Source organism: Durio zibethinus, chromosome 13 (genome assembly GCF_047325235.1).
Source record: "Durio zibethinus cultivar Kanyao isolate XHJ-2024 chromosome 13, ASM4732523v1, whole genome shotgun sequence".
Taxonomy (NCBI): Eukaryota; Viridiplantae; Streptophyta; class Magnoliopsida; order Malvales; family Malvaceae; genus Durio; species Durio zibethinus.
Genome location: NC_143174.1, coordinates 11,448,183 through 11,464,819, shown reverse-complemented (window position 1 = coordinate 11,464,819; position 16,637 = coordinate 11,448,183). Strand labels below are relative to the sequence as shown.

Here is a 16,637-nt window from a genome sequence, read left to right as displayed (position 1 = left end):
ATTAAACTTCTCCTTTTATTTTTTTAAAGTTGCTTTCCTTCCATCGAAGGTAAGGGCTGAGGGGACAACATCTATGTTGTAATTGCCCCCGAACAAAAGGGACAAAAGTTTTGTATTATATTTACAACAATCAAGATTTTGCTTATGAATTATTATATATTCCGTTTTAAATTATTTAGGTATTATTGATTTTTACAAATTTTAAAGAAAAATTTTGACTTTAATATATTTATCATTAAAATTTAAATTTTTTACAAAATTAAATTTCCATAGTTTTTAATTTTAAAAATAAAAAATCATAAAAAATAATTTTAAAATATAAAAAATAAAAATTTTAGATATTCAAAAGTAGATAAAAAGATATAATTTTGAGATATTTTAAAAAAAGAAAGATAGATAAAAAGAAAAATGAAATGAAAGGAGTATTCCTTTTTAAGATAGTTGGGGTTTAATTTAAGATTTCAAATTCCTTAACCCTCTCCATATCTACTCGGCAAAAAGGAAAAAAACCATATATGACTTAAGCTTGCTGCAATCACACCATTCCGAAGTCCAAGCCGATTGATTGTATTCTGGGCTAAACTGGCTAATGTCTAGGCCTGTAGAAAAACAAAAAAAAGTACTTTGCCCTTTTGCTTTGCCTAATTCTTAGAAAAAGATGTTATATTTGGAGTTGGCAATTTATGCAAATGAATTTGAAAGAAAAATTTTGACAAGGCACCTTCAGGAAGTTTTTTTAAGGATAACAATTCTTTCATTATGGGTAAATGGTTATTAGAAATATTGTCCTCAAGATACAATATCCAATAAAAAAAATTAATTGCGCTTTAACTCTTCATTTATATCTCTTAAACCATGAACCAAAAAAAAAAAAAAAAAAGTGTGCGGGAAGAAGAAATCTTGATTTTATCTTGAAAAGATGTAAAAGTTTATTGAAAATAAGTGTTTGGTAAGGCTCTGTTTGGTAATCAGAAATTGACTTTCCCAAAGAAAATATTTTTTGTACAAGACATTTTTTAGAAAAAAATTATTTTATACTGTTCGGATGATATTTGAAAAATATTTTATTTTCTGATGTTTGAGAAAAATATTTTTCACAATAGTTAATCTTCGTAACTTTCGTCATAACACAACTTTAAAATTTTTATGTTTCATCATTAAAAAATATTTATATATAATATTCATTATAAACTTGAAAATAATAATTATAAAATTATTAAACTCATATCTATAAAAAATTACTCATCCAACAAATTCCCAAGATTTTTTCCTTTCACATCTTCAGCTCTCAAATGAATCTTTTTGTAAGCATGATCCTCACCACCTTGAAGACCAGCCAGTGAAATCTCAAACACACGGTGTTTGAGTCTTGAAGCAATCTTGGTATCCTGATTATGGGTAACTAGAGTCTTCCCTACATTTTTTGTAGTAAAAACTGTTGGACCCTTGATTATTATACCAATCCTTCTTGGCAAATGGATCAACTGCCTTCTTCTTTCCTCCTTTCCCTTGGAAATCCTCTTATTCTTCTCCATAGCCATGGTTGAAGCTTTGCTGGTTAGCTACAAAGAGCATAGTAGACCGTTGCTAGAGAGGATAACCTTGTTCTTTCGGCCAACAAAAACCAAAATTTTTAAAAAAGAGTGATTTGATGCTGAAGCAGAATCTGGTGATAGAGCTGGAGTTTCTTACCTCCAAAGTGAAGATATACACAAGACAAAGGAAGAAGAAAAGAAAAAAAGAAAAAAAAATTTTTGAAGGATAAGGAAGATTCACTACAAGAAAAGTGTTTCATATTAATGCTAAAAAAACCGTTAGTAAAATTTAAAAATCCGTCGATATAACACAACAAATCATATATCGATAGTCAAAATATTTATTTCGATAAATTTATAACTGTAATATATCTCTTATCGGTATAAACCTATACTTATGGGTTTTAAGCTATTGGAATATGTAACAAAAATATACCGACAATTTTAATCCGTCACTATATTTATAACCGTTGGTATAGCAACTATTGTGTCTTTAACATTATAGCTTTTACCGATGATTATATCCCATCAATATAGAATCGTATGTTTTAATTTTTTCAACCTATATCGATGATATCTCCGTCAGTATATCTTTTACCAACGATTAGTACCCATCAGTATAGCCTTATGTGATTTTACTTTTATTGACGCTCTATCCGTGATGACTATCAGTATAGCCTGAAATATTCCAACAGTAAAACGCGTTAGTATAAATTTTAAGGTGTTTGTAAAACCTTTTTTTTTTAATTATATTTTTAATTATTAATATTAATTTATTTATAATCATAATATGATATGATTTCATATAAAGTAAAAATACACAAAAAATTAAAAATATTTAATAACATTTGAATTAAAACAACAATCAAATTGTTTTATAATCCACATATTTAAATAAGTCAAAAACTAACATCATTGTACCAAATCCAAAAAAAAAAAAAATTAATGACTATGAGTGAATGTCTACAAACATGGTGCTCAAAGTAAATAAACAATTCCCCAAAGTAAGTGGTCCCATCATAGATTTTTACAGAGAATCATCTGCGGAACATAAAATACACAATTAGATAATTAAGTTAAAAGCAAAAAGAATTAGTGTAATTCTAAAAATAAACAACCGCTTTGCCAGGCAACCCAGGTTTTAACAATAAATATGGAGTCAACATTTTGCTCAAAATCAGGGGAACTTCCATCATCCTCAAGTATTCAGCCTTGAGAAGTAGGTTGAACTAGAGCAATGAAGCCTTTGTTACAAGTTGCAGAATTGAAATTGACATAAATGAGCAAGAACTAACAACTACTAAAATATGAAATGAATAATGAGTAAATAAATTCTATATCTCCTCACCTGAAAATTAAAAGGGGTTTTGATTTGGGTGCTAAGACAACTACAACCATCACTAAACTTGAGCTTCAAGAAAATCTCAAATGTTTCTGTCCTTACAGTTCTCCTGATACACATAACAGAGAAGACATGAGGTAGAGCCATAGAGATATTCTATATTTTACATAGTTGGGCACATCTAGCCTCTCCATCGATAACATATGACTAGGTCAGATACTTGATATTCATTTTATAGATCCCACATTAGATAGAGTTAAACAAGTATAAGCCAATTCAATGCATTCATGCCTTGCTCATAAACAGCAGAAGATTATGACTACAATCCAATTTGACATACAAGAGACTCTTAAAAAAGCCTCAAGTTGACAGACAACAGAATGGAAATTTAACCAGTAAAAATGTTTTTCCACAGCAAAATTTTGATGTAACTGATATAGAAAGCTTAAGGTTGACTAAAACCTCTCCCCTCATACATTAAAATTTAGCAGAAACTCCTCAGCTTGTAATCATATATGTTAAATTGCACTACCAAAATTGCATTCAGATATAACACCATTAGTAGACATAATATGTGCTACATGTTTCAGAATCCCACTGCTACCTTTTTAGTAGAAATGTTTGTGTATTTAGAATAGCTTCTTTGTAATTTTGATTATTTGAGAAGGAAACCTAATGCAGGGCAATGCAGAATAGTAGGTTAAGAAAAAAAATACAATAATTAGGCAATCAGGTTTCATCTAAACAACAGTTGTAATTAGTGTAGAATGACTTGGCCCAGCCATTTACCACCTCATCATATTGATTGTATTTGTATGATAAACAAGATGCAATGTTGTTTTTTATTACGGGTTTATCACAAATATTTCCATGGGGAAAGAATTTAACTAAACTGTTTAAGAATATGTAAAAACAGGCTTATCAAAACCATACAACTCTAAGAAAAGGGCTTACTGAATCCTAGGCTTTATCTAAAGATTGCACCATATGTATTTTCATACTAGGTCATAGAGGTCACTAATAATGATGTTTGGCTGGTATTTCATCAACCCTTTGGCAACTTCTCTATAATAAGAATACAAAATAACAGAATCAGATAAGTATATGCCATAAAACAAATACGTGTTACAAAAATGGCAAAACAAATCATGTAATACTAATTTGTTGTAAGGCTGATATACTTTATTCTGTTTCATTCACGTTAGTTCAACAAGGTTGAGACAGTCTTCAACAGAAACTTGATGAACGGTGATTAGTTACAAAGCACAGCATAATTAATTACATAGGAAAACAATATAAAAGCATCTGTACCAAGAAGGCCACAAATTCTCACCTAGCTATAAACGTTGAAGTTGCAGCAAAATTAGATTGATGAACCACCCTAGGAGCAGATATATAATAAGTCATTTTCCACAAGGATCCAAGTTTGACCAAGAAGTTATAGCTCTTGGGTAATTGATTAAATGGCCAGGGTGTATGATCGGACCATAAATTCGTAACAAACACCTGCAATAAGCCACTCTTAACATACAGAAGAAAGGTAAACCAAAAACATAAGATAAATAATACTGAAATATGACTCATTGAATTTAGTCCCAGTTAATCATAACAAATCTAACACTGCAAAGTATTGATAAAAGAATTAAACTTTTTTAATTTCCACCTTTGCCCAATGCACACATTTTCTTTGCCACCAAACAAAAGGAACCTGACCTGATAATCGTCCCCAAATTCCTCATTAAAAGTAGCCTTAATAGCTTCAGCCGAGACTCTATAACCCCCAACAGTATCACTCATTAAAATTAGAACTTTTTTGGGGGCCTCGATTTTGACTCCATCAAAGGCAAACCTTCAACCTCCAATACACCACCACCATCTTCTCTCACTCCATTGCTATCCTCGATGGCAATAAAGAAGCCGCAAGGCTGCCAGTCATAAAGGTCAAAATTTTAGCATACAGATTAATTAAAAAGATTTAATTTGTTAATAACTAATGAATTAAATTGAGAATAAAGTACAAAGAAAACCTGCTGCTTGAAGGGCGTGCCTTGCTCCTGGCCTGGTCACCCTTTTGTCCACCCATTCTGGTGTACATCGATTAAAAAACGACATCGTCGGGTAGTTGTGAATAAGGTTTTTAGAGAGAGAGAGAGAGTGAGGACGAAACAATTAAACGGAAGGTCCTGTTTTTGAATTAAAGATTCAAAGGCAGTGGAAGGGCCTTTGCTTGAGCTCCTGGTAAAACCTTGGCCCGTACTTCAATCGCAAAAGGGTACATAATACAATTTGAAATTGGTGTTCTTTAATTACAAGAAATACCCTTCCAAATTAGAATTTAAGTTTTTATTGAGATTATTTAAAATGTTTCTAATAAAAAATGTTTTTAATAATATTTTTTTATTTCTTTTAAGATTATTTAAAACGTTTTTATTCAAAAAATGTATTCAATAATCTCATTTTATTTTTTTTAATTATTTATGATGTTTTTTTATAAAAAAATACCTTAAATTATCCCTTAAACCATAAATTCTAAAAATTAAGATTATTCAATGTATTTTTAAGTAAAAATAATCATCTCATAAAAATTAAAGTAGATTATTAAATGTATTTTTTGTCATAAATGCCTTAATTAATCCTATTAAATTTTTTGTAAAGAATTTTTTAAGATGATTTTGGTCAAAAATACATTGAATAATCTCTTTCAAATTTTTTACTAACAAATTATTCAAGGTATTTTGACTAAAAATGTTTTGAATAATTCCCTTCAAATTTTTTTTTTGAGATTATTTAAGGTATTTTTATCCAAAAAACGCTTTGAATAATCTCCTCCTATTTTTTTGGGATTATTCATAGTATTTTTTGCTAAAAAAATACATTGAATAATCTCTTAAATCTTAAACCCTAACGCTTAAAAATTAGAGATTATTCAAGGCGTTTTTGGCAAAGAGGCCAAAAATGCCTTGAATAATTAACTCATAAAATTTAAAATGGATTATTGAAGGTGTTTTTTTATCATAAACGTCTTAAGTAACCGTATTAAATTTTTTGTAAGGATTATTCAAGACATTTCTAACCAAAAACGTCTTGAATAATCCAAAAAAATGATAGGTTGGCAAAAAATGCCTTAAATAATTCTTTACAAAAAATTTAATTAAGGTTATTTAAGGTGTTTTTGACAAAAAAATACCTTTAATAATCTCCTCATAAAAATTTTTGAAGATTATTCAAGGTCTTTTTTGGCTAGAAATACATTGAAAAACCCTTATTCAATTTTTTGTAAGAGATTATTAGAGGCGTTTTTTATGCCAACTGTCATATATAAACCAAATTTTTTACCAGTAAAAACTTACAACTGACTTGCATTCATTTTTAGACATGCTTTTCAAAATGATAACGATTATTTTATAATTTTTTAGTCAGGTCAAATTTGAAAATAAAGCTATTTCCTCCCTGAATCCTAGCATACTACAGAGAAATGTGAGTTTTTTATTTTGAAACTTTGGGTACTATTGAGAATATGTCAATTTTCCTCAAAATCTATTATCCTAAACCAAATATTAGAATTAAATACCCAATAGTAAAATTCCAAAGGAAAATATGTGGATTCTCCTAAAACCAAAGTGTTATAACTGTCAGTATATAATATACTTATACTGACAAACATTTATATACCATTAGAAAAAGTTTACCTATAACGATAATTGTACAAAGTGTTGGTATAGACACTGTCTATACTGATAGTAACAAAAATTCATCAGTATAGATACTTTTTACTTATATAATTTGACCGTCAATATAGGTAAGTGTCAGTATATAATATACTTATACTGACAAACATTTATATACCGTCAGAAAAAGTTTACCTATAACGATGATTGTACAAAGTGTTGGTATAGACACTGTCTATACTGATAGTAACAAAAATTCATCAGTATAGATACTTTTTACTTATATAATTTGATCGTCAATATAGGTAAGTGTCAGTATATAGCATACTTATACTGACGGATAGTTATATACCATCAGAAAAGTTCATCTATACCGATGGTTGTATAAAGTGCTGGTATAGGTATGGTATATTCTAATGGTATTAAAAAACCACCAGTATAAATCTCTTTTACTAACACAATTTGATCGTTAGTATAATCAAGCATCAGTATATGAAAAATATCTTGTAGTGATTTATGAGTTTTAATGGTGGTAGATGATAGGAAAAGGGTTAGGATCTGTGAGAGGTTATGGGTTTGTGGAGAGAAATTGATGGTGATAACACACGAAAATTGTCTTCCATTAAAAAAAGAAAAGAAAACATTCTACGTGTGGTAAGCTTTAATTTTTTGGTTGACCCAAAATTAATTTTTGTTGACCAAATTTGTTTTGCCTTTCCAAACATGAAAAAACATAGAAATTGATTTTGGGAAATAATTTTCATGGCTATCAAATGCAGCCTAAGTATATGTAAGCCCTAAAAGACACCTCTAATGTCCTTCCACGAATGGATATCTTTTGAATGAAGTAATACAACTTATAAAATGAAAGAACATGTCCAATGGACTTTTTTTTTTTAATTTTTGAAGACAAGTAGTCAACTGCTTTACAAGGTAGTCGACTGCCTTAAGCATTTTTCCAAAAATAAGATCCAATAGACTTGTTTTTTTTTTTTTTTTTTTGCTTTCTAAGATAAGCATTCGTTGCTTTACAAAGGCAATCAACTACCTTAAGAATTTTTTCAAAAATAAAAACTTTGATTCTGTTGAGTAGTTGACTGCTTTTCTAAGCAATTGATTGCCTATTGTAATTAGGATAAGCGCAGTTGATTGCTCTCAAGGGCAATCCATTGCTTTTTCAAACATAACATAAAGTTTTATGGAATTCCTTAGACAATTGATTTTTTTAAGGTAAAATAAGCAAAAGTAGTCAATTGTTCCTTAAGGTTGTTGACTACTTTGCTCAAACATAATGCAAGCATTTAGAAGCCTTCCTATTGGAAGTCGATTTCTCACTTTTTTAAGTAAGGTAGTTGATTCCTCCTCAAAGGTAATGGCTACCCATGCATATTTTTCTATTAGAATGTCAACCATTCAATGGCAGTTACTAAGGTAGTTAGCTCTCTCACTTAGCAATTGATAGGGCAATCAGTTGCTCGCACAATATTACTTTATTCTAATGTTTTCCTATACTTTCAAAACATTATTTTTCAAAACACATGCATAGTAAATGATTGTAAACCTATGTTTTTACTTTAATAAGCCTTTAAAAACATATCTTTGGTAAACATATACGACAAAAGAAGCCTACAAAACTTAACAATTGATGGGAAACCACAACCTCTTCACTTGAAAGTTGAACCTAAAAAGACAATTTTAAAAAAAGAGTAAACCTTTAAGTTTAATGATTGTTTTAGATATTGAAACAAGAAAGGAATTATCAAGTGTGTATAAAAATTAAATGTAATTAGTAAGATCATCAATGGAAACAATTTTGCAATTGACATAATAGAATCATAATAAACTTATAGACCAAACTTAAAATTACAATACCAACGAAAGTAACAAAAAACCCTCATGTAATGAAGGCAAAGGCTATCCACAACCTTAATGTTGGAAATGGTTTCTAAAATTTTAGTGTATATGGCATTAATCTTGGTCTCTTCAAATATGATTAGGCATTCAGCAAACTTCTCACCCAAAATCATTTAAGAAAGCTTTTTCTCTTTATGAACAATTAGCAAATCAATTTGGTTAATGATTTAAGCAATTTCAACCTTACAGAAAGTTCAATTAACTAGCACAAGTTTTGTGCTAGAAGTGTGTCATAGAGAGAAAAGAAGTACTATGGACAATTGTATCTACCTCTAGTTTTGCTTTGAAATCATTCAAAGTAGCCTCAATTCAAATAACTTCAAGGATTGCTTTGCATAAGCATTAGCAATAACTTCATAGCATCCAAGTCTAGCCCTATGTAATGCAAACCAGCTTTAGATGAATTTATTATAGCCACATCATCAGCTTAATTCACCATGATCTTGTATAAGAACATGTACTTTAGACTAAAAATAATCCTAGGATCCTTAAAGGTGTTGAATCACTTAAACTCTTCAAAAAAATAGCTTTAGTAGTTTTATAATCGAATATTGACTTGCTAAAAGATGCCACTCTACAAATCTATTATTCTCTATTGAGTAGGTGGCATATATATAGTGTTAACAACTATCCTTGCAGCTGTAAGGTAGCTTTTGCCTTTCGAAGGTTATTCGATAAAAAATATAACTTACTCTCTAAAAAGGATATTTCAACAACGAGGTGCTTGTCATCTAATCTCTTACCTCTTTGACCAAGCCTATTCAAGGGTTAAAGCTTTGGGATACTCCTTGTTTTCCCATCATAAGAGTAGCAAACCTTGCCTTAATTTTTTAATTGAGAAATGTACATTTCTCTTCACAGGCCCATTGCACTTTTTCTATTTCTTTCCATAAGGCAATTTGTAAAACAAATGTCTTCGGTATTTTAGCAACACAATTAATAATTTCTAGATCTTTAGCTCTATTTTTTTTGCCTAAGTAGGTTAGGAAGGTTAGTAATTGCTAACTCTTTTTCTTGGGCTTAAAGCAACAAGGTGCAATAACACAAAAGAAATATATCGTAATAAATTCACAAGCCAATTAATAAGTGCAATCCACAAGTGCACAGAGTCTTAACAAATAATATAATAGTGAATAGATCGTTCCCACAAAGATTGAAATTATAGAAGAGAATTAATTACTAAAATTATGCATCCTTAACTATATTAAGATATTAAGAACAAATGAGCTATTGTTGATTGTTGTTTTTTATATAGCCTGTGAGTGCACAGATCGCTATCAAGTAATAAAGTGATGAAGTAAAATATCATTCCCATGTGAATTATTTATTGGGCATGAAACCAATTACCAAAGGTAATTCTTGCTAACTTTATATTTAAACAAATCAAAAGAATGGTTGATTGAAAATATAAAAATAATGAAAATGTAAAGACTGAAAATGTAGTAATCGAATGCCAAGCTAACCAATTGTTACTTGGTAGTTCCAAAGGTAGGCCGATTATATAAAAAAACAAAAGAAAATAGAAAGCTTGCAAAGAATTTAAAATTGGTCAAATATAAAGAAAGCATCGAAAAACATCGAAAGCTTGTATAATAAAGGAAAGTTGTGCATGCAAAATAGAGAAAAAGAGATCTTCGAATAAAAGAAGAAAAGAACTTGTAATAAAGAATGCTTGAGAAAACAAGATTATGGCTAGTCTATCACCCTAGCCAAGCTAAGAAAATTAGAAATAAAAATTTTAAAAAAATCGAATAAGAAATAAAAAGAAAAGAAGAATGGGATGAGAGAATTGAGTTCTTTATAAGCGAGAATGCCTAGCCTATTTATTGGACTAGGTTCGGCCAAGGGGGTTAAAGATTACAAAGTTCTACTATATCTTGAATTCTAAAAGATTATAATGTGATCTTGATCTCGATAGAGGTCGACTAAATGTATGAGATTTTATAGAGTGAGATAGAGCTTGTATGGCTAAATAGGATTTCTTCATTGGTCTTTATCGCTCAGTTATCTTGTCATGTCATCTTTATCTTGAATCTTGAATCTCGAATGGGGGTTTCGGCTAAAGTAGAATATCTTAGAGCAATCCTTTTGATGTGGTTGAATTAAGTTTAGACTCTTGAGATAAAATCTTCAAAAGTTCTTATATAAAAGCTCTAGCCTTTTATCTCTTGAAAACTCTCCATCTTGCATTTAAACTCTTTTAAATTGGTTAAAGAGTTCTTGTGCATGTATAACTACTCAATAGCTGAATAGATGTAGGAACTAGTTGGATTCGACTATAACCCTCCCTTCATTCATGGCTAATTGTTACTTGGACTTGTGGTTGGCCAAATATTGGTCTTGCGTGGATTGCATGGCATTCACATCCACTTTAACCTAAACCCTAAAAATCATGATTTCACATATTAAAAATACCAATTTCACAAAAAATTTCCAAAATTTCAAGTTAAATGGACTTATAAAATGCTATAAATTTAATAGTAATCACACCTCAACACTTAGCTTTTTGTTTGTCTTCAAGCAAAATCATTAAATTAACCATGCTAAACAATCAAAATAAGTACACTCAAAGTCAAAGTTTGACAAATTATCAATTATGCAATATGATATAATGTCAAGATAGTTATGAACATAATTAAACAATAAATTTATTCAAAAGTAAGCCTTCAATTTCATGTTATGTTTATACATGTGAAGTCAATCTATCTCTAATCTGTACATGCAATCTAAGCAAAAAAGTATATATCATATGCCACATTTATCAACTTAGAGGATACTTTATATGTTTACTTTCTTCATTCCCTCTTCACAATGTAGATTTACATACTTGACTCAAGATCAATAAGTATTTGTATGCTTATAATGTAAGGCTTGGGTCAAGGTAGGAAAATGATATTTTAGGTTCTAAACCCTTTATTTGCTTTTAAAAACTTGGACTTGTGAACTTTCAAGACTTTACAAGGCTTGAGGTGTCTTTATTTGGATTTTTTTTTCATAACCATTTTTAGCTATTTTTACTTTTTTTTTTCTTAGCCACTTTTGGCTCTTGCATTTTTTTCTTTTTTATAACCATGTTTGGCTTTTTCTTCTTCTTTTTTTTTTTTTTTTATCTTTCTTGTGCTTATTTACCTCCCAAATATAACTAGTTCTCTTTATTGTCCCTAACATGCATAAGTAATATGGGTTGGATAAAACAAGAGGGATAAATCATAAAAAAAAAAAGGTTTGGCTTATTAATATGGCTATATCACTAAAAAAAGAAATATAAAGGCTCAAAATAAGGTACTATGGATGCTTTATTAATAAGTGGGCTTGAAAAGGCTTAAACATTCTAAAGATGGTGACTTAAATCACTTCTTAAATCAAGTATAGTCTAAGATTTTGCCTCGATGGTTGAGTAGACAAATTCTAAAGTTATATTCATGCTTCAAATATTTATACAACTGTATAACATGATATTTTTACAAAAACTGAAGGATATCAAAGATTCGGAATAAATACACGTGCCACAAAAATCACAATAAAAAAAAACCTACTTAAAACTTCATTTCATGCTACACTACATTCACATTTGTCTTAACATCATACTTAAATCATTAATGAAAAACTTATGAAAAATTAACTAAGAACACATTATCTTGATTATAGGCATGTTGACTTGGTTTGAAAAAAAAATGATTTTAGGGTAATCTTTGAAAATTTTTTAAATATATTTTACACAAAAAAGCTTCTCTCCCCTACATTTGAATCACACAATAATTCATATACAACATTTTAAAAAGTTAGGGAAAAAGAATAATCCCCTATCTTTGTTTTGTTGAGGCTAAAACTTGTAAACTTGCTTTAGGCATCCTTTTTTCATCCTTATTCCTAAGAAAAAAAAACAAAAAAAAATCAAAGCATACTTGTCCTAATAACAAAAAATTAAAACAAATAACTAAGAAAATTAAAACTTGGGTTACCTTCCAAGCAACGCTAGTTTTAGTCAAGCTTGACCATTCTCTTCTTGAAAGGGTTATGTGATCACTTCATACTTTACACCAGCATCCTCCCACTTGATGTTATTTCTACTTACCATATCTTTAAAAATAAAACATTAATGGTTGTACTCAATGGTTATGGTGAAAATGGTTATGTGTCTTACCCCTAGCAATGCCTTCATTATAGCACTAGCTAGACTAAGGTAGGTTGGCACTAGCTTCAGTACTAGTGAAAAGGGTATAACTAGGGAAACTATAAGATTGGTCTCTAAGATTAAAAATTCCTCCATGGTCAATTTAATCTATGTAAGTGTAATGGTTAAAGTGTCCTCCTCCTTTTTATTGGGCTTAATGAGAGTGTTTCTAATGGTTTAAGCAAGTTTTCAAATGAACAACCCTTAACAATAGACTTTTCCATATTATTCAATTCCAAATAATACACTTGATCTTCGTAGGGTTAGGAAATTGGTGAGGGTGGATTGTAAGGCTCAGGTTTAACTTTAGTGGGACTAACACTATGCCTTTCTTGAGGTTTAGATCACAAAATTGATTCATCATCCTTAAAATATATTTTTTTTCCTACTGCCTTAACAAATTTTAGCACATCCACTACTATAGACTCTTTATGAATGTTAGATCCTAGAGTCAATTCTACTTTCATTTCATCAGAATGATTATCCATTTCTACAACCTTTTTGTTTACCATAGTCATCTCTAAGTTATCTTACTTTTTTTTGGGATCTTCTTTAGAACCTTCCTCAATCTCATATTCTATCCATTTCTTTAAAGTTGCTTTCTTCCTTAATATATTTTTTAGGTGCTTTCACAAAAGTAAACAAGTTCACCATTATGAGCTCATCCATTAGGTCTTTATCATCAGCATCAACAGCATACACCACTATTCTTTTCTTCCAATCATCCTTTAATTTTTACTTCACTTTACTAAACTAACTTCGATCTATTGGTTTATTAAGGCTTCTTGATTTGTCAACTTAGGTTTTAAGGAGTTTAGTTTGATTTTGGATGAATTCTGTAAAAGTTTCTTTAAGGGAATGTTGTGTTTCTTAAAGAAGAGATGGTGAGTAATACAAAGTAAATGATGGAAAGTGTTGTGGTGATGGATGGTATTAATAAGGTAGGTCATATGGTGGAAGAGAGTATTGTTGTAGAACTCATAGGATAGGTAAGAGTATATATGGATGACGACTTTTAACTACTCCCCTATGCATAACTAGGATAATCCTTCTAATATTAAGTGTAGGTGTTTGGGTAAAAGTTTTATTGTTGGGTATATTAACACCTATAACTACAATGATTTCCCCCACAAGCATTAAAATTTTTAAAAAGGCTCTAAACTAAGTGGACATGATTAAGATTACATTTTCTTTCAAGGGTATCTACCTTTTCAACTAAAAAGGCTAGTTGTAAAGTTATGGCTGCAAGGGGTTTATGTCATACCTTTTAGTATCATACCTAGGTCTTGAATTTTGGAATGACAATTGAATGTGGGAATGTTCAAAAGATGGCTCGCCATAATCTTAAAACATTTTAACCTTATTGTAATAAAAATCAAACATAAAGGAAAAAAAAGAAAGAACACATTAGAATAAGAAAATAAAAGTCTAAATTACAAAAAAAAAAATTCAGTATTGATATTGGACTTCTAGCACCGATATAATCCCCAACAGTGGCACCAAAAAACTTAATTGTTGCTTTTTAACATAGCTTGCAAGTGCACAGATCACTATCTAGTGATAAAGTAATGAAGTGAGTATCCTTCCCATGAGAATTATGTATTGGGTGCGATACCAAATACAAAAGGTAATTCTTGCTAACTTTATATTTAAACAAATTAAAAGAATGATTGATTGAAAATATAAAAGCAATGAAAATGTAAAGACTAAAAATGAGATAACTAAAAGCCAAGCTAACCAACTGTCACTTAGTAGCTTCAAAGGCAGGCCAATTATACAAGAAAACAAAAGAAATTAGAAAGCTTGCAAAGAATTTAAAGTTATCCGAATATAAAGAATGCATAAAAGAACATCGAAAGTTTATACAATAAAGGAAAGTTATGTGTGCAAAGTAGAGAAAGAAAAATATTTGAATAAAAACAGAAAAGAACTTGTATTAAAGAATGCTTGAGAAAACAAGATTATGGCTAGTTTGTCACCTAGCCAAACTAAAAGAATTACAAAGAAAACATAAAGAAAATCAAAAAAGAAAAGAAAAGAAAAAAAGAATAGGGTGAGAGAATTGAGTGCTTTACAAGTGAGAATGCCTTGCCTATTTATAGGACTTAGTTTGGCCAAAAGGGACAAAGTTTACAAAGTCCTACTTTATCTTGAATTCTAAAAGATTACAATGTGATCTTGATCTTGATAGTGGTTGGCCAAATGTAGGAGTCTTTAAAGAGTGAGATGGAGCTTATGTTACCAAATAGGATTTCTTGATTGGTCCTTATTGCTCATTTATCTTGCCATGTCATCTTTATCTTGATTCTTGAATCTTGAATAGGAGTTTCGACTAAGGTTGAATATCCAAGAGTAATCTTCTTAATGTGGTTGAATTACATTCAAACTCTTGAGATGCATGATGCAAACATACGGGTTAGAACATGCATCGTAGTTAATAAAAATGTAATTTAAATAAAGCATAAGTATGAATTAAATAAACCATAGTATGAATGAATAACATGAAAATAAAGCAAGAAAGTAAATAAATTACATAAAATAAATAACTTGAAAGGTTAAATCTAAAATATACAACCCTACACATAAGTTCCTTTAGTGATTTCCATAATGGTGAACATAAAGATCTCTATGCTTAATGACATGTTATAATGCAATGCATGGTAAATGTAATTACACAAGATTCTATATAACATACATAATTCTTGAAAAATAAAATACTCAAATGATATATTTATGATAAAATGTACCTAAATATTTGATATGACTTGATGTTTATGCCATATTGTCATGTGGCATACAAGATTACTAAAATTAATAAAATTTAGTGAGGTATATTTATGATCGAATGTACAAAATCTAGATGACATACTTGACATGATATATAGTAATATTATAACCATAACTAGCATACAAAATTATCCAAATGCCCTTTAACTTAGATACATCATTTAGGTATAATAATATCGTAATATAGTTTATAAGTTCTAATAGCATAATGTAAGATTAATTTAAGCATAGATAATATGCATACCTATTGTCTACATGAGATACATTTCTTGGGTGGTCTTATGCCTTAAGCTATGTTTAAAGTAAATTATACCTTCATGATTGACGAATATGATTGAGCGGAGTTTTGCCAGGATTAGTATTCTTCATATCACACTCAACCGTTGGTTAGAGTTTCAGTTAGATCAAGAATCTTTTGGAAGAGTTTTAGACTAATTTGGATTTCTCGGACAGAGTTTCAATAGGATCAAGACTTTTTTGGAAGAGTTTCATCTAGACTAGACTCTTTGAATAGAGCTCTGGTGGGAACTCGAATACCGTAATATCCTTTTTGGTCATTGATTTCTCCTAGACTAGGATTCTTTTGGACCTTGAATGCCATGGTATCCTTTTTGGTAGTTGACACCTTTAGGTCGGATTGCTTTAGACTAGGATTGGAACTTTGAAGGGTTTACGTTAAGAATTCTTTAGAGATTTTTTTAAGAAAGGAGAGAGAGAAGTGAATAAAGAATAAATTTGGGGGTTTTCAAAATATTCTGGTGTGTTTTTGCAAATGAATTGGAGCAACCTATTTATGGCCGAAGTGAAATGAAATAGACAGTCAAGATTAAAGCTGATAGATGGCTTAGAAAATAAATCGAAGAATTATCAAAATGAAGATAATTATAAATAAAAAAATAAATGGATTAATAAGAACTGTCTGAACATGAGTGTCAATCAACACTCCACCTATGGGCCAAAAGCCCATTTGACAAAATGGAGGAAGAGATCAAGTTTAAACCCCAAAATTGATTGACACTGGATTATATAATTCTAGAATGAGACATAAATTTAATCGATAATAACCATAATCAATCAATTTGTTAAAGAGTTTGAAAACCCAAAAAATTTTTTGAATCATTTAAAAAATTTGATCGCTTAATTATCATCAAGGGGTGTTGATCAAATTAGAACCAGGTCAATCGACACAAATTTGTGCCAATCGAACCCATAGCTTG

General features: G+C 29.8%; 1 protein-coding gene and 1 pseudogene across 2 annotated transcripts; both read right to left on the bottom strand.

The window, feature by feature from the left end:
- Positions 1-1,860: 1,860 nt before the first annotated feature.
- LOC111304046 (monogalactosyldiacylglycerol synthase, chloroplastic-like) lies at positions 1,861-5,134 on the bottom strand. Of its 2 annotated transcripts, none has more exons than XM_022900565.2 (5): positions 4,905-5,134; positions 4,591-4,802; positions 4,211-4,383; positions 2,884-2,986; positions 1,861-2,764 (listed from the first exon to the last, which is right to left on the bottom strand). In XM_022900565.2, exons 2-5 carry the CDS (start codon positions 4,672-4,674, stop codon positions 2,639-2,641), a joined length of 486 nt encoding a protein of 161 aa, XP_022756300.2. In that variant the 5' UTR covers positions 4,675-4,802; positions 4,905-5,134; the 3' UTR covers positions 1,861-2,638. The 2 variants fall into 2 exon arrangements, with proteins under 2 accessions (XP_022756300.2, XP_022756299.1); XM_022900564.2 differs by having other exon boundaries at positions 1,861-2,576; positions 4,905-5,131.
- On the bottom strand, positions 4,680-16,021 carry LOC111303989 (26S proteasome non-ATPase regulatory subunit 11 homolog pseudogene; annotated as a pseudogene).
- Between the last annotated feature and the right edge of the window lie 616 nt (positions 16,022-16,637).

What these genes read in the sequence shown, in the direction of transcription:
- LOC111304046 (XM_022900565.2), bottom strand. Translation starts at nt 4,674, where the DNA reads ATGAGTGATACTGTTGGGGGTTATAGAGTCTCGGCTGAAGCTATTAAG. An exon ending in AATTTGGGGACGATTATCAG is followed by an intron (nt 4,384 to 4,590) that starts GTCAGGTTCCTT and finishes GGCTTATTGCAG; the next exon opens with GTGTTTGTTACGAATTTATG. An exon ending in AAACCCCTTTTAATTTTCAG is followed by an intron (nt 2,765 to 2,883) that starts GTGAGGAGATAT and finishes TCATTGCTCTAG; the next exon opens with TTCAACCTACTTCTCAAGGC.